Source organism: Periophthalmus magnuspinnatus, chromosome 15 (assembly GCF_009829125.3).
Source record: "Periophthalmus magnuspinnatus isolate fPerMag1 chromosome 15, fPerMag1.2.pri, whole genome shotgun sequence".
Lineage (NCBI taxonomy): Eukaryota > Metazoa > Chordata > Actinopteri > Gobiiformes > Gobiidae > Periophthalmus > Periophthalmus magnuspinnatus.
In genome coordinates this window covers 26,510,037-26,531,969 of record NC_047140.1, presented here as the reverse complement: position 1 = coordinate 26,531,969, position 21,933 = coordinate 26,510,037, and the positions used below count along the sequence as shown (strand labels likewise).

The 21,933-nt window shown below is 38.4% G+C and overlaps 3 protein-coding genes across 5 annotated transcripts; 2 read left to right on the top strand and 1 right to left on the bottom strand.

Moving 5' to 3' along the window:
• Positions 1-1,729: 1,729 nt before the first annotated feature.
• znf511 (zinc finger protein 511) lies at positions 1,730-14,718 on the bottom strand. 3 transcript variants are annotated; one of them, XR_008648971.1, is made up of 8 exons: positions 14,482-14,718; positions 14,266-14,339; positions 13,962-14,163; positions 13,763-13,887; positions 13,261-13,482; positions 13,078-13,163; positions 7,863-7,943; positions 1,730-1,971 (listed from the first exon to the last, which is right to left on the bottom strand). XR_008648971.1 is itself a non-coding variant. In XM_055227309.1 (7 exons), the coding sequence occupies exons 1-6, from the start codon at positions 14,644-14,646 to the stop codon at positions 13,091-13,093; spliced, it is 861 nt and encodes a 286-aa protein (XP_055083284.1). In that variant the 5' UTR covers positions 14,647-14,718; the 3' UTR covers positions 1,733-1,971; positions 13,078-13,090. The 3 variants fall into 3 exon arrangements, 2 of the variants coding, with proteins under 2 accessions (XP_055083284.1, XP_033835633.1); XM_055227309.1 differs by lacking the exon at positions 7,863-7,943 and having other exon boundaries at positions 1,733-1,971; XM_033979742.2 differs by lacking the exon at positions 1,730-1,971 and having other exon boundaries at positions 7,715-7,943.
• On the top strand, positions 11,130-12,493 carry msx3 (muscle segment homeobox 3). The gene is made up of 2 exons (XM_033979756.2): positions 11,130-11,630; positions 11,837-12,493. The coding sequence occupies exons 1-2, from the start codon at positions 11,285-11,287 to the stop codon at positions 12,241-12,243; spliced, it is 753 nt and encodes a 250-aa protein (XP_033835647.1). The 5' UTR covers positions 11,130-11,284; the 3' UTR covers positions 12,244-12,493.
• A 435-nt stretch (positions 14,719-15,153) lies between the features above and the next one.
• Positions 15,154-21,475, top strand: adam8a (ADAM metallopeptidase domain 8a). Its single transcript, XM_033979973.2, has 24 exons — positions 15,154-15,261; positions 15,373-15,479; positions 15,556-15,629; positions 15,737-15,815; positions 16,248-16,324; positions 16,429-16,651; positions 16,841-16,921; positions 17,111-17,179; positions 17,796-17,965; positions 18,042-18,123; positions 18,352-18,494; positions 18,602-18,779; positions 18,852-18,941; positions 19,105-19,300; positions 19,386-19,467; positions 19,548-19,725; positions 19,805-19,891; positions 19,963-20,047; positions 20,223-20,331; positions 20,417-20,612; positions 20,833-20,880; positions 20,962-21,018; positions 21,097-21,210; positions 21,404-21,475. The coding sequence occupies exons 1-24, from the start codon at positions 15,216-15,218 to the stop codon at positions 21,446-21,448; spliced, it is 2,616 nt and encodes an 871-aa protein (XP_033835864.1). The 5' UTR covers positions 15,154-15,215; the 3' UTR covers positions 21,449-21,475.
• The last annotated feature ends 458 nt before the right edge of the window (positions 21,476-21,933 follow it).

The window sequence follows — 21,933 nt, the reverse complement described above, 5'->3', positions numbered from 1 at the left end:
TAAATACAATCAGACCAATCCTGGATATATAAAACTGTCTAAACACAAACCTGTTTATTTTTGTACACTTTAAATGTGACACTTTCCAAACACTCATTTGTACAAGCATTTGTTTTGTATAACTCAGTATCAGTGACCTCACAGGGATCTGCACGATGTCCAAAATTCAAACAATAAAACTGACAAAAGGACACATGTTGTTGGGGATATTTTTTGGGAAAAAAATTAACCTACTAAAATATCTTATTGTGATTTGACATATGATGCAGCGCATGTACAAGACTAGTTACTGCGCACCATTCCTGTCTGATTAAATCATAAAACAATATAAAGTAGGACGAAGCGTCACTTTCAGGTGGTCCTCCTCTCTCTCACACAAACACGCCTCGCTCCATTATCCTCCTCAATCACACCCCTCATAAACTCAGTAAACATGTGGGAGCTGTTACACTCAGCTTAATGGCTATTTACTGTGTTTTGTGTTTCTCATTAAATACATTTTCCACTCTGGGAGAAGTAATGTTTTGGAAAACTCTGTTAAATTAAAGACAAAATCATGCCAGCACTTGGCACATGTGCCTCATTAATTACTGGCCCCTGTTGGAGACAGAGTGAAGAGTGAAACTGCAGTTTCTTCTAACATCAGAGAGTGGATTGATCATGGCAGAGCACAGGAAGTAGGCCTCGGACAAAAATCAAACAAGACAAAAAAGAGGGTCCCCTCCTACGCTCCCCTCCGCAGCCACTGAATAGCTCCTCACTGGGGTCCACCACAGCCCTGTTTACCAGCTGGAGTACCCCTAACCTTTCACCTTTGCCCTCAGTACAACAGAATACATCACAGAGCCATCCTCTCAATGAACTCAGTGGGAAGCACTTGAGTGAAACGCAGATGACAGGCAGCGCTACAGGGAGTACAGGTGTTACAAATGATCCTGGCCCTATACACACTTCTCAGTGAGGGCTTTAACACAACAAATGGGCTCTTATTTTCCCATCGATAATAATTTAGAGACTGGATGGAACTAAACTCATGTACTTAAATGTGTTCAGTGCTGCAGTCTGACTTTGCGTGTCATGGTCCCATCTGTCCTGATGCTCTGGTTAAAGGGAGGCTCCTGCTGCTCTCTGATGGAGAGCTGCTACACACAGATCCGGTTTCTGCAGCCCCAGCTTTCATCCTGATTAAAGAAGGATGTGGCCTCTCTATGTATTTACATCACAAGAGCATACAGAAAAACATACTGTCTGGAGATGTCAATAAGGTATATACCAGTACATATACTGCACGTCACTAACAGTTAATGCCATCGAGATTAGATAACTTTTTCACAGAAATACATTAGAGCAGTAGCAACTTTTAGGAAGTTAAAAAATGGTAGCGTGTGGTCAACAAAAAAATCAATTTATGGGAGAAAAAATGTGGACCATTTTCATAGTGATTAACAATTTAAAACTAATGATTGTATCAACTGAATTGGAAAAAAGTTCACAAAATGTTGCATATATTAGGAAGCTGAAACTCACAAATAGATCATTTTATAATGGTTAAAATATTGCTTTTGACTTCAATTATAATTTTATAGCCCAATACAACAGCTGCCTCGAAAGGGAAAGAGGGCAGACAAATAACTGACTTGTTGCTCTCACTTGTTTAGGTAAAAGAGAAATTCTTTTCATGATCACAATTTTCTGGGATAAAAACTCCAATACATCATGTTCTTATGGTTAACCACAAATGCTGTATTTCTGGAATGCTGCCTGTGACATTAAATGCATAGTCAGCTTTAGCATAAATTCCTGACTAATGCGATGTTGATGCCATTTCCAGAGCGCTGCCATGTATCCATGTCTGAGTGTGCTCTGTACACTCACGGTGCTCCTTGACCTGGCCTCCGCAGACCCCCTTTGTTCCCCGGTGGGACCCTGTGGATCGTCTGGCTCCAGCCGCTTCAAACCATAATTACAAACCTGCAGAATGAGACAATCAACAGACACAGCATGAAAGAGGAGGGTCCCCATGTCTGATACGTGATAACTTGTTGCCATTGCCCTGCTGCTGCTGCCTTTAATTTATGTTATTCCACAACACTGAAAGAATGCCACTTCCCCACTGTTCACAGGCATGTCAGGCTTTCAGGCTGTCAGAGTGGGTTGAGACAAATTCAATGTAAATGATTGAACAGACTTGTTTTTATGCTTTCCATTTAGTTTATTGCAAACAACAAAATTAATCATTTGTTAATACACTCAACACAGTAAAGCAGTAAAAATATAAAACACTATATATATACACATACATATATATAAAACACACATTATTCATTATACATTGCTCATTAATTGTTTATATTAGCAGTTTACTTAAATAAATGAACAATGTTTAAAATAATCAGCACTGTTGGGAAGGACACTACAGTGTTTAGTTACAGAACACTTAAAATGCATTTTGTAACATATTCCGTTACTACCAGTCAGAGTATTGTGAATGAGTAGCATTACTTTCAGATGGAGTTGCATTACATTATTGTGTAAAAAGGCAACATAAGCATTTTTTCACTATGTGCTATGTATTTATTTATGCAGGTATTTCTTGATTTTAAGAATGAATTCTGTATTCTGAATACCATTAAATGAATAGTAAGTGTACAGGTATACACTTACTCAAAATAAGTAATCTGAATATACTTTGCTAATAGGCGCTAATTATGTTGACTTGTCGCAGGTTTAATGGGGATAATTGTACGAACTTATTTTTCTTTCTTGTGTTACTAAAACCACACTGAAAAGTTTAAATTAAACACAAACGTTGAAAGGTTACATCTTAGGAGCACATTTATATGGTGATAGACTGTTCTTTCAAACAGCAGATGAATCCGAGTAGGGAGGGTTAGGGCACATTATGAGTTTACATGGCCCTCTGAACCTCTGTCTGAGAAAAGACATTTACCAGTACAGGCTTTTACTAATGTCACTAAATCACTCCCAGCTGCCAACAGCAGGAAATGCTCCTTTCTTCTTCCAACCTCCAGAGCAAATAGTACATCAAGCGTGGTGCATTCGTGAGCATGTCTGTCCTCAGCTTATATCTGTCATAGCCTTCATATATGCCCCTAATGTCCTCCAGGTCTGCGGTTTGGCCTGTCTCTCCCAGTCTGCCCTGCCTTCTGCTGCTGTAAGAGCCCCCTATTTACCACTTAACCTTTCAAGAAGTGGTCGAGTAACTTCAGAGGGAAAAGTGATTCCTGGCTTTAGAAGGTGCGAAGAACGCCAGATCAGCGCACACTGATTCCATAATGATGGCAACAACAGCCAAGAGGTCAGACCAGCATCCACGGAGGTTTTTAAAGGGTCTAACAGACATTTGAGCAGGCTTTGGTCTCAGCCTTGTGAAAGCAGTTTAGTGCAGAGGTAAACAGCCCGGGGCCAGCAATAACAGAGTGGAACTGATTAAAGGAGGAGGAGGAACGAGGAAAAATGAGACAAGGACTGATAGCATCTTTTACCCACCTAAATTATATTAGACAGCTAGAGGCGCTGTGTGTTTTAAATCTCATGTGAAATGTAAACAATAACAGCAGAATATCATGGAGAAATATTTGTGTAATCTGTAGCAGAGCAGGCCAACATTTGGAAAATATAAAACCATTCTGATTGCGATGATTTGCACGATTTTCATCTCTTAATGTCATAATTTAAAGATCACAAAGTATTATAGTGAAATGGCTATGCTACAGTTTAATCCCTGGGGAAACCTGGATCAAATTAGGGAGCATTTTAATTACATCCTTTAAAGTATGATCATTTTACTTACTTAATGTCAAACAAAAGAAGTGGAAAATATTGATAAATACTATGACCTTAACATCTAAATTACATCAATTGTTCTTGTGAGCGTCTTGGAAAAATTGTCTGACAGAATGCACTATATGGCCATTCATAAAGGCATCTCGGTTTGTGCTCCAATCTTTCAGATGTGGGGGACTTGCTGTGGCTGTTTCAGGATGTGGATACGGTGAATTAGAGAGCAGGAATAACCAGCCTTTCCAGTCTCTTACTCAGTACCATTTCAAACTCAAAAATTCTCCATCTAATGTATGATTGTAGTGCCTTGAATGCCACTGAAAGCTGTTGCCAATAAAACTATAAGAAACTTTTGGGCATTGGAGAGAGAGGTGCTTTCTTCCCTCACAGCATGGGAAGTGCCTGAGCAAGACGGGAGCTCCTCAGTGGACTGGGGCTAAACACTGGTGAGGTATGGAGTGGAGTATCACCCTACTACCCCAGGACATGGTAAAAACATTTTTCTTTTCATCAGGTTTCAAAGGAATAGCAATTACATGGAAGACTCAGGATGACAAGACAGTGGTGCATGGTGGGAGTTTAGAAAGGCTCAACGGCCTTGTGGTTTGCGTTTAACAATTATTTAAAAAGAACATAAGCAGTCTTTTAATGTATGTAGGTTGCATAATAAACTGCATATTTTTGGTGAGGGCTACACAATTTGCAAATTGTCAGACAAGTACTGAGATTAGATTTGGGATTTATGTTTTAAAAATCAAGATTCAGTTCACACTGCACATTTTAAATGTTTATACAGGAGACGGGAAATATGAACAGCTGAACTAATCCCTTTCATTTGAGAATATGTTTGTACAGGTCTCATTCTTTCATAAAAAAATTGGATATTTTGTTTTTGTGGGACATTCTATTATTGTGGTCTTTGTGATATGATGAATTGCGATTTTGGTTTGATTTTTTGTGCAGCCATGGTGTCTGTGTATTGTACATTATGGAGAAACTAATGTTCCAAATGTCAAAACACAAAAAATGCACATGTCTTTTACCTGTGTGTAATATCCAGACGCCATAATGTACTAACCTGCCAACAAGGACTGAAACTTAAAATAGGCCTGTCACAATAATCACTATATTGACTTATCGCTCAATATATGACAGATGGAACAATATTTTTTCTTTGTACTACTGGAATATTTTTGGTTATTTTTCGTCTATATGATGAGATCTGAGCTGTGAAATATTGAATAAATAACTATTATGACTTATAAATGCAAACCAACTACTAAAGTGTTTCATTCTATTTATTTATTTATTGCACTCATTGTTTTTTTTAACAATATTGTAGATTTAGAATAGTTTAGTGGTTTAAATTTGCTCTTGGGTTATGCTTCAGTGACATCAATTAATTTCAATATTATCGTTTATCATCTAGATTTACTTCAGTAATATTTGGAACTTCTAAATGTGTTATCGTAACAAGCCTAAGTGAAAATACTCATTACTTATTGCTGTCAATATAATAAATACCTAAAATGTCTGAGCACACTTCTATTTTAACTGTGGTTAAGTCAAAATCTCATTGGGTTTTTTCCATTTTCAATTATGAATATACTTAATTCCTAATCATTTTATTATATCACTTAATGATATAATAATTATCCTGTATAACTATAACAAAATATGTGAAAATAGTATGCGTCACTGATCATATTTAAAATTGCATGTTTGCTCCCAATATTTTTCAGCCCTAGTCTCAAAGCGGCACCAATAGCTCATCTCCATCTTCTCTGTGTCCAGAAAAGGCAGCCATTGTGTGCCCGCTCCTCTCTCCCCAAGTCAGTTTCCTATTGAGGCAGTGAAAGGGCCTTTGAGGGGCCCTGTTTTGGCTGTGCGGCTCACCTGCAGAGGGGAGACTATGGGGCTATTCTGAAGCGCAGCAGCTGCCAGGGCAGAGAGGCTGGCACCCGGTGGGACACAGAATAGAGACCGCCGAGCCTTTCAATATGAAGCCACTTAGTAACAGAAGGCATGTGCCAAGCCTGCAACGCCAGAGTGAAGAGTCATCCTTTGGTGTTAATATCACAGTAGTTTTTAAGCTATAGCCTTTTTCAGCCTTTTAAACTTGGCCTCTGTATACTCGAGAATGACCTTTTGTAGTCTGCATGGTTCAGTGTAATATGCAAGATTAGTGTAAGATATGCCAAGTGTTTTCATAAGTGAAGATTCCCAAGTGAAACTGCTGTAAGTGGGATCAAGCAAAAACAAAACAGACCCACTGCCAAATGGATGCCTCTTCCTTATATGAGCTGAAGTTCTTGTCATGCCATAGATCGGCGGATGATAGCAGCGAGAGGATCCCAGCGGCGGAAGGCCCCTGAAGAAGCCCTCCACACAAAGCCTCTTTTCTGTCGGCCGGCTAGCTCCCACACTGACGCTAATTTACGCTGCCCTCACAGCAATTTCCACAGTCAGAGAAGTTCAATTGTGTTTTCCAGCTCATTAAGCATCAGCACAACAAAGCTTTCATCTTTTAGCTAGCCACTTTACTCAGCCCTTCCTCTCATCTCCACCCCTATTCTTACTTGCATTTTATTTGACATATCATGACATTTTATATTACAAAATCTGTTATCACCAACTCCAATATGAAAAACTCACTTGCTACAACTCACCGAAAGATATAGTCTAGATTCCTTTGGCCCTTGGGGTCTTTATAAAGTCTTGAAAGTGTCTCTATACAAGGGTGCGGAGAATTTAATGGTTGTTGATTCAGGGGCCTCTACTGTGCCCTCCCCTTTCTTTCACTACTTCAGGAGACGACGTGGACCCTATTGTAGAGAAAGAAGAATCAAGTCAGCATATTTGTTCAGGTTGTCACTGTGCGGAGATCAGAGACTTGCACTCACATTCCCACACAAATGCAGGTTACCAGTCTAAATGGCCTTAAATAGATCTGTAGTTTCATCACTAGTAACTAAAATCGTGGTATGTTAAGTCCCTCTTGTCCTGGAAAGTTTTAAATGGTGGCACTAATCAACTAATAGCCTCACTAAGAACTGTTCCCACCACTGCGAGCAAAAGGCAAGCATGAAACTTTCATTTTCTCTGCGGTAAACATAAGCAGGCTTATCGTCAACTGTAAAATCAATGCGACCATAACAATGTTTGATGTACATGTGAATCACAAGCTTAACAAATGTACAATGTATTTTTGATTGACACGCTTTAACGGGCTTTGTGCTGAATCAAATGGATATTTATGAGACCAACTTGTTTACAGCATATTGACACGACTCTACAAAGTCGATAACATTTTTACATTGCGTTTCTAATAGATATTTTCACCAGGCTTGACATGGGTAAAATCAATGGGGATATTTATACACTGTGATAAAGTTTCTCACCCTTTTCAAGTGCTTTGATACTAAAACATCTATATGAATGCATAAATCAGTTGGCTTTTATTGCCCTAAAAACTCTTGAAAGTTCAGCAGTTCATTTGTAGGGGCACGTTTAGCTCACTTTGGTGTTGTAGGCTTCTTCCTTCACTCCTCTACAATTTTCTAATACTATTACAAAATAAATATGTGCAAAAGGAAATCAAAATATAAAGATACAAATAAATATTCTATGAAAATAATGTTTAAAATCATAATAATAGTGCCTATGTTTATGTATTATGCCTCAGTCTTGTAACCAATAGTGAATGAGCAGCGTAAAAGGACACTGTGTTATGTTTTGTCTGAGTCAAGTTTCCCCAGCATTGCATTGCCCTGCGTGTCATCACTCACACTAACACTGTTTACATGTGCTATCAAGGTCAGACAATGGAAAGCCTATGATAATTTGACATCAGCCGCCAGTGCCATAGTGCCTTATTCCCCTGAACTATCTTCATTATAACCCCACTCTTCATGTGAGCGTCCTCTGCTGTCAGCACCGTCTCCGAGCCCAGTCTAAACCATGTCCCCTTGCAGGTCCAGGGAGGGTGTCCAGTTCCCTGTCTGCCTCTCCATTTCCCCCAAACCACAACAAAACAACTATAATATGTCTGTGTTCACCTGTTATCACTCGATGTTGTAGGCTGGGCTCTCTGTCAGACGCCATGTGGAACGCGCCTCTGTGTCACCAAACTCAATATCCTACACACAAAACAGACACAGGCATAATACGTGGATCCCTGCTCGCCTGTCAACACTTTCTATCTGCGGGCCGAGCAATGCTAACATACACAGGATAAATGAAAAGCACTTAGGCGGTCAACAGCCCATCAGGTAATTACAATGGACTCCCACATCATCTGCCACACAGGTCTTGCTATGGTCCTGTACAAGAGGAAGCCACTCAGATTTGATCCTCCTGACAAATGGTGACTTGTTTTGTGTGGAAACAAAGGCAGAGATACAATCTTTGTGGGTACTTTGTTTTTACATGAAATAGCATCTCGACAATTTGCTTAAAATGGTAAATGATAAAGAAGATGATCATGCAGTGTGAGATTAACATTGGTGGAATGTAACAAAGTAAAAATAGTACGGTACTTTACTTTTGAGGTATTTGTACTTTACTTTAGTCCATTTTAAAATGGATACTTTTTACTTTCACTTCACTACATTTGAGAGCAGGTATCTCTACTTTCTACTCCACTACATTTTTGACTAGGACTGAAAAGTTAAAGGATTTTTTATTATTGTTTGAATCCTGCAGAAAAAGTAGAGGTATTTGTTTATGTTTTATCAAGTTCATAATTTGAGCAAACAAAAAAGTAACAACCAATAAACAAATAAAAACAGCTGGAATAAAAAGATGGATTCAGTTGTTTCTGTTTAACACAATTCTGCATAAATCTTTATCAAAATCACTATTTTACTTCTAAGACCTCAAAATCTGTGTGAAATCCTTTTACTTTTTACTCTTTAAAGTAAATTTTAAACAGGTACTTTAATACTTTTACTTAGTAGATTTATTCATGAGTTACTTTTACTTGTACTTGAGTATTTTTTTGCTCCGGTATCTGTACTTTTACTTATTTCTTGCACCACTGGAGATGAATAATTTAACCGTATGAAATTCCTACTTTATGAAGTATGTGTCAAATAGGGGTTAGACAAAATATAAAAATGTAATCTTTCAGACACGCATAGAATGTTTTGATGTTATAAGTGCCACTGGCTGATGTCACAGTGAGCTGGGAAATTAGGTGGAAAGAGTGGAAATTTAAGTACATAATAAAGCTCTGTGGGTTGTGTCAGTGACTATTCTTCAAAGTGCCGGGTCAAGAGGTTACGTATCCTAAAACAGTCACTTTAAAGAGACATGCGGGTTAAGGAAAAGAGACCGATGCATGTAGACAAAATGTAAAGCGTTACAAATGTTAGTGTAGTGTTAGTTGCCCTAAAAATACATTACTTGAGCAACTTGGCTGTTTTCCATTTAAGGAGTCTGATTAGAGAAATTACTTCAAGAAAAAACTGCAAATCATAACATGTCATTAAAATGTCAAGAAGTGCACAGCCTGTAATAAAATGTACTGTAAAACATGTGGGAGAAATGAGACAGGATCTGGAACAGGAAACCACTGACATTTACATTGGAAATCAGACTTGACTTGTCCTCTGTATCTCTCAACAAGAGACCAATTTTAAACCCAATAGGTTAAGCTGACCTGGTCATATCTCGGTATGACCACTGTATACATGATACCTTAGGAATGGTAAATCAACACTACATTCTGGCTGCAAAATGAAAAGAGATTTTTATTTTTAAGGACAGCGACAACTTTATAACGTACCTGTCCATTGAAGTTTTGGCATACCACTGGGCAGATCTATAATGCAATGCTAGGCTCCACTGCGAAAGCCTCCCGTTTCTTTTAAAGACGATACACTTTGACCACAAGTTCCCTGCTGTGAGTTTCATAAATGTTTATCCCACATGAATCTAGCTCCCTCCACAAAGTTTGCTTAGTTTGGTTGACATGGTGCCAACATTCATGAAAGGAAAGCTTAGAAAATGAAATATATAAAACCTGCTTCAACATGTTGACTTCAAAGGAAAAGTCTTTAAGGAAACCACAATTACCTCTTAAAATACAGTGCGTTGGCGGGAAAAAAGGAACAGTATTACGGCAATATTCAAAGTGATTTCATATCGTTTTACGTCAAGGATCCATTTCTACCAATACTTTCCAACATCAAAATAAAGAAAGAAAGCTGGCTATAAAATTAACCTGAAAAATATCACACTGATTGCAATAGTAGCATTGGCCCAAGAAGAGTCACTGCTGGAAAACTGCAAAAGTGATTTGGGTCTAAAAGTTAAGTTTCCAGAAGGTACATTTTCATATATTGCATTAACCTACGATTAGCTGAAACTCCAAACTCAAGAATATTTTTCCATGGGTATAGATATTATTGAAACATAGTAAATTCCTCTTTTTGGACAATTGTATAGTGGCCTGGAGATGTATGGCTGTGAGGAGTGGGGTAGAGTGAGCAGACAGGCGCCAGTCGCAGCAGGATCAAAGCAGAAATGTACCTCAGGGAGAGAAACAGTTAACTCCATTTAACCAATTGTTCCACAAACACACTGCCCAAAAACACATCCCCTGGGAAATAAAGGGCCTATTGAATTTCAGTGAGTGATTTGGTGATTTTGAAGAGCAGTAAAATCAACCCAATTTGACCAATTTTGGAAACCTTGGAGACTTCTTTAAAGAAACCATGCACACAATAGAGTGAAATATGGTCCATGCACATTAACCATTGTACTTCTCCGCAATGGCCTTTAAAGTAAATTAGCTCCCGTAAATCACCACTTCAACTGCTGGAGTGATCCTGTGAGAAGTTGCAGACTGTTTGTCACCGATTATTTTCACATATTTTATAACGCAGTGTAATCACAAATAATGAAAACACTGGAAGATGTCATATGTTTGCTTCTTGCACTATTTAGGGGCTGAATACCAAATGAGACTTAATTTACTATATTTAAGCTTGAATGCAATTAAAAACTTTGCACACCGGATATTTTTGCTATATTTGTGTATTAGATTTAATTATTTTACATACTTTTTAATTGAATATTTACTTCCATGTGTGCTTGGGAACAAAAACTGCTTTTAAATTGTTATTATAGGCTTATTTACGCTAAATATAAAGGCAGGAAAAGCGTATTATTTTAACACAAAAACTTACCTTAAAGTTGCCTAATCTGTCAAATGCCCCAAAACGGTTTTCCTTTCTGACCAATCACACAGCAGTTTGGGTCTGTGATGTAAAGGCGCTTCACTGTGATTGGCTGGCGGCAGGATGAAAGACAAAGTTGACGCTTGAGCGTGGGACAGAAAGACCGTGAGCAGAAGTTGAAGTTTGGCACGCGGCTGCACATCCATGAGGGATCCACGGAGCTGAGGCACGTTTTCTCCTCAGGTGTTGTTCGGAAACACATCGCTGCGGAGAGTTTGTGGAGCGGACTGTGGCTTATGGCACCACTGTCGTGCGTCATGAATCCTGCGCAAGGATCTCCTGCATCGACTCCAACTGGGGACACCATAAAGGAGCAAGCGTCCCAAATATGCACAGAAAGTAGTGAGCTGGACCTCTCCTCTGCCAAAAGGTGCAAAGTGAAAAGTGTGGACCTGCCTTTTAGTGTAGAGTCCCTTATATCGAGGACGCCGAGCAGAAACGTCCAAAACGCTGGAATGGGCTATGTCCGACCTGAGGAGAGCGCATCACAACGGGAACTTTTGCGGCCCAAAACTGAAGCGGCGGACCTAAGCGACACCGAGGCAGGACACTGGATTCAGCCCAGTTACACGTCATCTCCAAGTAAGAGAAAACTTAATTTCTAAAGGAAAAAATTGGGTCAAGGCCCACTTGTTTGCATGAAGGCCTATTTTTGACCTAAATTCTGGAATAGTTGCTGGCCCAAAATCAAAGCAGCATGTACTTTTAAAAATGCGGTTATTTATAAAAAGAAATAATAGTAATAGTTTGCAACATGTTGCTAATAAAAGTGTTTGTATAAATTACAGGACTACCCAGCCCAGCCGCGTGTAACCTGCGCAAACACAAGAACAACAGAAAACCTCGCACTCCCTTCACCACGTCCCAGCTGCTGTCCCTGGAGAGAAAGTTCCGTCAGAAACAGTACCTGTCCATCGCAGAGAGAGCGGAGTTCTCCAGCTCCCTGTGCCTCACAGAGACACAAGTCAAGATCTGGTTTCAAAACCGCAGGGCCAAGGCCAAGAGGCTGCAGGAGGCCGAGCTGGAGAAGATCAAGTTGGCAGCGAAGCCGCTGCTGCCGGCTTTCGCCTTCCCGTTCGCCCTGAACGCTCCGCTGAATGCCCCGGCTCTATATGGGGCTCTGAACGGCCCGCGGCCCGCTTTGCCTGTACCAGGACTATACAGTGGACCCTATGGGATGTACTACCTGTCATAAACTAAATGGTTATAGAATGTGCCTTGAAACTACGCAACGAAAAATAGCTGGACGTCAAACCTTTCCCTAATTGCATTTAGCGGGATTAAACCATTTTCTTTAAATACGGGGCACAATTCACCATTTATTTCCAATGGAAAAAATTATGTCGCTTAGCTCACATAGGCCTATTACTCACTTTGAATGAAGTTTTGAGTTTTTTTCTTCAAATCCCAAACTTCACACAGGACAAGCCCTCTGGTCTAATTTTGGAAAATGTTGCCTTAATTTTATACAGAATTAAATAAACGTAATTTTGATAAAACTGAATGTCCTTAATATACCTTAATTCTAGGCCAATACATTTTGTAATTTATTCACAACTCAAAATATGTGTGGTAGCGTATTTGATCATTGCTTTGCTTGTTGATTAGCATGTGTGAATCAAATGAGCATGTTACTGTATGCTGATCCTAAGTAAATTTTGCACATAATTACGTTCAGTTTGAACTATGTAGATGGCTGTCATGGACTATTTTTAACAAAAAATCTCATCAGATCAATGGAACGTCACTTATAAATGTACATTGTATTTTATATTTGTATGAATTTTGTACAATAAAAAATGTTTAAAGTATATTATTCAAAATACATTTCTTTTGTATTTATTACAAAAATATCAGTCATGTGAGATACTATTTACACTTTTTCAAAGAAAAAAAATATCTATTTTGCGTATGTTGTATTGTTGTCCTTTTTAAGGATTTGTCCATTAATAAGTGTTGATAGTATACAAGGCCCTTTGTTAACATATACATGAAAAAATCTTTATTTCGTACTTGTGAAGTTACTTACAATGAAACAAGTGTTATTTTCTCTTTCCTCGCTGTCCTCTAAATCCGCGCACTGAACCTTGACCAAAGCACACATTTGGAGGAACCCTAATGGAGACACATATATAAATATTTTGTATTCATAAAATGCATCCCTTTGTTAAATATTACCAAAAACACTTTGGTGTATGCCAGGCCAGCTGACCTGTAAGAGTATCGGGGTTTTGTCGGTTCAGTGGGATCGGGAGCAGTGGATGCAGATGTCTCCATATGGCCAGTGTTTTCTTCTGAAACATTCATATCACTGGGGTCTGGATCTCTTTGGTTTGACGTAGTGCCGCAGACAACTTCACACATGCCCTCAGACTCACACACATCAGTCACAACTTCCATCTCTGTGTCACTGGGCAGCGCTCTCCTCTTGTCCCTTCACGTAGATATAAAAGCCATCAGTTTCAAAACATATATAATTTCCAATTAATATTGGAAACCTAAAACTGTAAAATCACAATTATTTTGCTTTATAGACATGCTCATACAACAACTACAATACACCAAAACCGACATTATGCTGATATACTGAAAATAAAAATGCTGACCTGACAAATTTCATACATACTCAAACTTGAATATTTTGAATTTCAAAGTTTGAAGAACTAAAATTTACTATGACTTTGCTGCCATCTGGTGGGAAACTTATAAATTACCTGTTGTCTCTTCTTATTTTGTCAAATCTGAAGTCTGGTGGGTATTTGTGAATAATTATTAAGTGGTCCTTTCTGTCCTTAATCGTCCTAAACTTGAGTCCGCAGCCCTCCACCAGACACTGGTACTGAATGAAGAGAATTGGATTTAAAAAAATGTCACTTTGATAAATGAATGTATCAAATTGACCACAAAGCTCACCATATCTTGTTTCTGCGCCAGGACAGCAAAGAGGGAGTCGTGCCACTCCTGTATATGAATGTCCAGGAGGCGAGCGGTGGGGAGAGAACGGCGGCATGTGCAACACACATGTCTATGCAGTGAGTTATAGTGGTGCTCATATTCCTGCAAAGTTTTAAAGGTTGCTGTACAGCCAGAGATGTGGCAGGCAAACTCTGACACTCTATAACATGAAGAAAAAGATACAGATTAGACAGTTACACATAGTAAACAACAATGTCAATATCAGTGCTATAAGTTTCATTGGTTTGATGGTTGATTTTACCTGAGAGCGGGCTCCTCATCTGCTGCTGAGATGTAAAGGTTTTGCAGGTACATGTGTCTCTGAACGTCCCCATCCTGTAAAAAGTGTGAACATTGAACAGCTTAATAAAACTTGTCAGAAAACTGTAAACACATTGTGTATACTGCCAGTGCACTACTCCATAGATTAAAACTGTAGATTTCCATTGCCATCCTCGTCCCTTGTAATTGCTGTTACCTCAAAAAGCTCATGGTCTTTGGGCAGGTGTATCACTTGAGGTTGGAAGTTAAACGGATTTTCATCTTTTCCTTCAGTTTCACTTGATGTCGGACAGTTGTCAACAGAGCTTTTTACTAAAACATTTTCTTCTGTCATTAAGTGAGCTAAATGCGGCTGTAGCATTATTAAAATAACAATTTCACTTGAGAAAAAAGTGTGTTTTGGTGGAAATATTTTGTCTGTGCGGCGCGAATTTTCGACGTCATCACTGGCCGCCTCCAATCCAAAGTGGAACTCTACTGCCACCAAGCGGCCAAATCATTAACAGCTTGTAGTATACATGTCCAGCCAGCAGATGGAGCCAGGACTCAATAAAGTATATATATGTATATACAAGCGTTCAGCTGATTAAAACTTCAAAACAATATTAATTAGCAGAGTTCTTTAAAGCGCAGAAATTATGTTTAAGTCCAGTCAAGAGTCCACAGTTTATAGTAGCCAGTGTCAGGCAGTCAATCTCAGCGCCTTACAGATCACAAGAACACGTGGACATTATGCTTTCAACTTTTTTTTCTTAGGCTGAGAAGTGTAGTAACTCCTGTAGCTCGTGAACAATTGGTAAATCACAGGATATTACACGAAAGAGAGAGAGACAGACAGAGAGAGACGGGGGCGGGGAGTGATGGGCCCTCAATAACTCCCTCAGACTGACTGCTCAGCATGACAGTGTCCATCCGAAAGACCAGAGAAACATGCTCCAGACAGGATGCATTATATGGATTATTTTCTCCTTGTGGGGTACGTTATATTTAATGTTATTTCCTTAATTTGTGTAGTCAACTTTATTGTCCTTTTTCACTCTGTTGTATTTGTACTTAAACACTATTGTTTTATTGTATTATTTACCAGGAACAGTTAACTGTCATGTGAGGAGTATGCCTCATGTGATAAAGTACCAAACAGTTATACCTCAGAAACTACGATCCCCAAATGTCCACAACTCAGCATTACACCAGGTAAAAACTTTATTTTAAAATGTTAATGTTAATAGTGCATATTTTGAGCTCTGATTTAAAATCCATTGTGCCACAGACATTTCCTGATGTAATGAAGTACTCTTTATTAATTGGAGCACGGAACTATACACTTCACCTAGAGAGAAACATGTAAGAAAATTTCCATGAGCAGATTTAAATCACTTTTACAATTAATTAATGAATTTGCAAATGAATCAATCAATCTATCTATCTATTAAAAACTTTGTTTCCTACAGAGACCTTGTTGGGCAGAACTTTATTGTAACCCACTATTCTGAGGAGGGCAACCAAATCACAACCAACCCAGACGTAACGGTATGTATTTTTCTATTTGAACTAAGTGCATCTCATTCTATATCAATATTTTTGTCATTAAGACTATACACTACTTATTCATTCTTGGGCATGTTGCTGTCTTTGTGCTTCCTTCCATTTGTTGCACTTCATCAATCTATTTATATCAAGAGAAGAAATCTCAGATGTGGGTGGTGATTCAGCGTTGAAACAGACTAAAATGTACTATCACACTGTCCTGACTGAGACTAGATTTAGTGGAAGTGTAATGTCTGGTCTTTTGCAAGTCAAATGAAGTGTTAAATGTTGGTATTATAACCGCTTACCATATATAAATTACCATGTTTAATACTTCCCTGAGGTAATATAAAGAGACATACAAGTTGTAATCAGTGGTATTGTATTGTACCTTTGAGCTTCTCTATGTAAACATGCATCTAATGATCATTTCAGGGCCACTGTTATTACCATGGACATGTGATGGGACTAGAGGATTCATCTGTCAGTGTCAGTCTGTGCTCAGGAATAAAGTAAGCTAAAGTGAATATAATACAGCCTGTGTTTCTGTTTTGTATCTAGAGGACATTTGTAATGTGAATATTATGCATATAAAATGTGCTTGTTTTCGCCTCAGTGGGTTTGTGCGCCTTCAGGATCAGACTTACCTCATTGAACCTCTGGCAAAAGAGACACAGCGGGACAGTAAGAGCTCTATGTCCCAGAGTGAGGAGGGTCTTCACGCCGTTTACAACTACAAACACCTGAGGACAAAAAGAAGCACATGTTCCCATGGAAACACTACCACGTTCTATGATCATGGTGGCCGGCCGTCTGGACTGTTCCAGCTTGGCAGTCTGGTATGGACACACATTGTTGACAGAAATTAGGACACATACATTTGTTTCCTTTGGAGACTGTTATCTAAGAACTAAAGCTGTTGATTAGTTGAATTTGTGATTGTCTTTGTTTAAAGAAGTCAGTAATGTGTCTATTACAGGAGGAATGAGTAGAAATCATAACATTCACTTTTTTGTATTTGTCCACAGAAAAGCAGATCTCAGCACAAAGATAAAGGTACTTCAAAACCCAGAACAGTGGAACTTGTTGTGGTTGTTGACAATGAAGAGGTCAGTTTTTCTCTGCATTTTATAATTGTTAATATTTAACCATAATTGTAATTGTAATTTAAATTACGTAATACTCATTACATAATACTAAATTAAATAACATAATACAATAATAATATAATATAATAATAATAATATTTGACTGTATAGGTTATACCTAGTTTTAATTTTCCACATATCTCTTTTCAGTATAAAAAGATTGGCAGTAAGAAGACTGTTGAGGCTCGAGTGCTTGAAGTTGCAAACCATGTTGACAAGGTATGCTGTCTTATATTACCGGCATAAACATTAACATTAATTTCAGTCTATTTTTTGTTTGGTACTTCTTGTCCATGACTGAATTACTACCCAAACAAGAAAGTTAGTGATTTGTAGAAATTTCACTGTGATTCTTCACACCTCAGATGAAAGATTATCACATCTCACACAGTCCTTGTTACATATTCTGAGCTGATGGAGTAAAACACAGTTACACCAGACAGAGCTCAGAATGGATGATATATGTGTGTTTTATTATGCATTTTCATTTAGCATTTTTGCACAACTCATCACTATACCTGTTAACACCTGTTAACACTAGGCCTGTTACGATATATCACAATTTTGAAGTGTGATATATTGGTGAAGACAATATAGACGATACATACCACTTACATATAATGGGTCATAAAATGTATTTATTGTATTTTACATTGCAGATCTTGTTATACAATAGAAAAATACCACAAAGTTCCTTACTTGTACACAGAAAAAGTACCCACGATAAACAGTGACCCCCAAAATGTATTCAATCTAAGATACATTGAATGATAGGTCAATATAGTAATTATCATGACAGGTCTAGTTAATACATGCCAATTGTACTGTGTTGCAGTTATACAGACCTGTGGGTGTTCGCGTGATGCTTGTTGGGATGGATATCTGGTCTTACAGAGATCAGATAGAGGTCAGCTCAAATCCAGAGATCACGCTTGGACGTTTCTTAGAGTGGCGTCAGCAGAGACTTCTACCCAGAATCAAACACGATAATGCACAGTTTATCACGTAAGATGGAGATGCCCTAAACTTCAAACCAAAAACGTAATATAGGATTTGTAATATATATTTTTTTCTTTTGTAGTGGTGTGGATTTTGATGGGTCCACTGTTGGATTAGCAAACACAAATGCTATGTGTACTTCAAAGTCTGGGGCTGTAAATGAGGTAAGATGTGTACATGAATAAATATAGTGATAACTTGGTCTTTTTTAACTTCGTGCATGCCCTTATTTGTATTTGTATTTATTCAGTATTTTATGTTTTATGTTGCACTTTATCACCAAAATAAGTTCCTAGTTTGTGAACTGTGTTCACAAACGATGGCAATAAAAGGATTCTGATTCTGATTCTGATTTATGGCATATTTTGATAATTGTCTCACTTTGCATACAGGATCACAACAGTAACTCAATCGGAGTGGCCTCAACCATAGCTCATGAGATGGGTCACAACCTGGGTTTGTCCCATGATCATGAAAACTGTGTTTGTGGTTCATCCAGATCAAAAAAGGGCTGCATCATGTCTGAAAGTGTAGGGTAAGTGTTACTGTGCACATAAACAAAATTGTTCAGTTATAAGTAAAGCATTGAGTAAAACAATGGTCCTGCCAGGTGCTGCTTCTTATCAGTTTGCCTTTGTTCAGCATTGTTTATCCAGAGCTCTTTAGTAGCTGCAGTCAACAACAGCTGAGTATGTTTCTGGAAGAGATCAACCCCGAGTGTCTGCTTGATAAGCCTTCGACAAATCGCATCTACGGAGGACCTGTTTGTGGAAATGCTTTTCTCGAGGCTGGAGAGGAGTGTGACTGCGGCACTGCAAAGGTAAACAAACAACTTCACACAAAGTATTTTAAAGTAAATGACAATTGTATGAATGTGTAATATATTTTCCAGGAATGTAAAAATCCTTGCTGTAACGCTACTACCTGCAAACTGAAAGAAGGAGCCCAGTGTGCAGAAGGAGCGTGTTGCCATAATTGCCAAGTAAGTAACAACAGATACATTTTAGTGTGTGGATGAGTGAATCACACATTTCTGAATGTGTTACCATGCAGCTAGACAATGTCTGACTGTGCCGCCTGGCTGTCATTCGAAAGAGGACACAATATTCAGAATCACTCCATCTGTGCCTTTTCTCACTCTTCAGCTCAAACCGACAGGCAGTTTATGCCGTTCAAAAACAGGAGACTGTGACCTGGCAGAGTACTGCTCTGGACTCTCAGCTTCCTGTCCTGCCGACGCCTACACTCAAAATGGTCTCCCGTGCAACCGTGGACAGGGATATTGCTTCAATGGTCAGTGTCCTTCAAGGAGACAGCACTGCAAAAGACTTTGGGGACCAGGTAAAATGCATTTAAAATTTGAGTTTACTGTTTAAGAATACATTTTATCACTAATATGACACACACTATCTGGTATTCAAATCAGATGCTGAAGTAGCTGCAGATGTGTGTTTCCACCGCAACGGAAACTGCAAAAAAACTGTGTTTGGTCAGAGATGTGCTGGAGCGTGCGTAAAACAATTATTAACATTTTGTCATCACATTATTGTAAAATCATGTCATGTCATGATCATTTGTTTCTTTATAGAGATCAGTCATGTGGTACACTGTTCTGCACCGGAGGTTGGGAGTTTCCAATAACGTCAAAGAAGTCTTACTACAGCATCGGAAATAACATGTGCAATGAAGCAACGATGAATCCAGAGGACAACTACCCAGCTGATATGGGCTTGGTCCCCACTGGAACCAAATGTGGCACTAACATGGTAGCTAAAGATTTTGTCAGTCTTGAAGTCTATTTTCTACATACAATAGCATAATCAAATGTTTGTACCTTGCTCCTAGGTTTGTTATGATCAAAGGTGCCAGGATATGAAATATGTCAAAGTGTATGGACCTAATGACTGTTCAGACAAATGCAACAACCATGGCGTAAGAAATTGATCAACTTCCTCAAAATTGAGAGAAATATAATGCAATCAACTAACAAGGGCGTATTACAGGTGTGCAATCATGAGAGGAAGTGTCACTGTGACCCAGGATGGGCCCCTCCCTACTGTGATGTACAACAAACTGAACTGGCTGAAGGTATCATCACTTACATACGTAAATGCACACACTGTTCTTTATGAAGAAATGTCCGATGTAAGTCTGGGCAGAAACAGTTTTCACCATACTCAGCTGTTCATTTGCATAACTGAGGTTTTGTTGTTTCTTAAAATCATTTAATAGTGTAATTAATAGTTAATACTTGTTTTTACAGAGTCTGGTGAGGTCTTAACAGTTTCTTTGGCATTGGGAGCACTTATATTGCTGGTATTGATCATTGGGAGTTTGATGTGTTGCATTAAAAAGCACCGACCAAAAAAGAGGTGAGAAGTCCTACATTTCTTTTTTTTTATGTTGTTTCATTTCATTTCATTCACAAATTATATTAACACTTTCTGTATGTTTTAGATATATCCAGTCTACCTCAGGACAAACTAACCCCATGTTTCAGTCGGGCAGTGTAAAGAACAGCTCTTGTAATGGGTACACTATTAGTACGCCAACATTTGTAGAGTCTTCATCCACCCAGCTCTCCAAAACACTGTCCTATGCTTCATCCAGAGCAACAACCGGAGTATTTAAACCCACAAGAGCAGCTCCAGAAGTGAGTTTTTAAGATTAACTTATTTACCTCACCCCCTCTCACAATTTATGCCCTTGTTCATCATTATGAAACATATTCAATTGTATTTGACACTTCCCTGCTCATATGTAACTATGCAGCTCTGACATCCTGTTTATGATGTATTCACTTTGGCCTGAACTGTGAGTGAGTGTGAACAGTTGATCATGTTTCACTGAACTATAACATTCTGTTTTTCCAGCCACCGAAAAAAGTTTATCCAGAGCTGAAAACATCGAGGAATCAACAGGTAAATTGTATTGTTTATATATGATCTATTCAGCATGTGTGTTAAATAGATATACATTAAATCCACTTTGTCTTCATGCAGGTCGTTAAACCATATGTGCAACCGCCACCTGTTAGTATGAAGCCTGTCTATTCTGCGGTAAAGCTTTGCACAAGTATATTTTTTTCATATTATTTTTGTAGGGGATATTTATGATATCCATTTTTTTCTTTTCAGACTAAACCACTTCCACCATCCAGACCTCTTCCTCCACTTACAACAAAGCCAAAGCCTCCAGTGCCTCCAATAAATGTGAAGTCCTCCTCTGGTGCACTGCCTCATACTCAGTTGGTAAGTTAGATCAACAGAAGGTTCAAATGCAGGTGCTTTTGCACCCACTTACAACTGATTGTTGTTTTAAACATAATTATTTGTTATGGGCTGTACTTTAGAATACTTAAAACATTTTATATCATAAATCAAATATTGTACTTGTGTGCAATAATATAAAGTATAAAAAGTATAAAACCGTTTGCTTCTGCAGGTTTCTGGGAGAGTTGTCCTGATGCCTCCAAGCAGGCCCAGATGACAGAAGAGATGAGGCAGAGTTCTATAATCCATGAAGTATGGGGCTATCTCTTTAGGACATCTGTGTTGAACACATGGTCCGCAGGTTTAAACTGATCTTCAGATTGACCAGTGGTGATTTGCAGACACTGTTTGACAGTTAAGGTCACCATAATGGTTTTGCCATGTGCCTCTTGTTTGTGTTTCTCATATGGACCTTTTGTCAATGCTAGAAAATAGGTGTCATTGGTGATTGGCTTACAAGCCTTAAAAAATAAGAAATGGCTGCATGCTGCTATGACTGATTGATTACAGCCTTAATCAGAGTTTTAAAATGATTTTGAATAGGGAGTTTCTTGTTTCAGTCCTTTGAATGAATTCCCATTGTTTTTAATAATTGCACTACTGCTGTAAGTGATTTATTATATGATGGTACTTTTCAAATAAATAATATTAGATCAGTAATTAAAATTGTCAAGGGATTTTTATGCAAATGTTGCACTCTTG

Coding starts and splice junctions, on each gene's coding strand:
- adam8a (XM_033979973.2), top strand. CDS start 15,216: ATGCTCCAGACAGGATGCATTATATGGATTATTTTCTCCTTGTGGG. Junction 16,652..16,840: donor TGTTCCAGCTTGGCAGTCTG/GTATGGACACAC, acceptor ATTTGTCCACAG/AAAAGCAGATCTCAGCACAA. Junction 18,780..18,851: donor GTGACTGCGGCACTGCAAAG/GTAAACAAACAA, acceptor TATATTTTCCAG/GAATGTAAAAATCCTTGCTG.
- znf511 (XM_055227309.1), bottom strand. CDS start 14,646: ATGCTACAGCCGCATTTAGCTCACTTAATGACAGAAGAAAATGTTTTA. Junction 13,888..13,961: donor TGGCGCAGAAACAAGATATG/GTGAGCTTTGTG, acceptor CTCTTCATTCAG/TACCAGTGTCTGGTGGAGGG. Junction 13,483..13,762: donor AAAATAAGAAGAGACAACAG/GTAATTTATAAG, acceptor ATCTACGTGAAG/GGACAAGAGGAGAGCGCTGC.
- msx3 (XM_033979756.2), top strand. CDS start 11,285: ATGGCACCACTGTCGTGCGTCATGAATCCTGCGCAAGGATCTCCTGCA. Junction 11,631..11,836: donor CAGTTACACGTCATCTCCAA/GTAAGAGAAAAC, acceptor TATAAATTACAG/GACTACCCAGCCCAGCCGCG.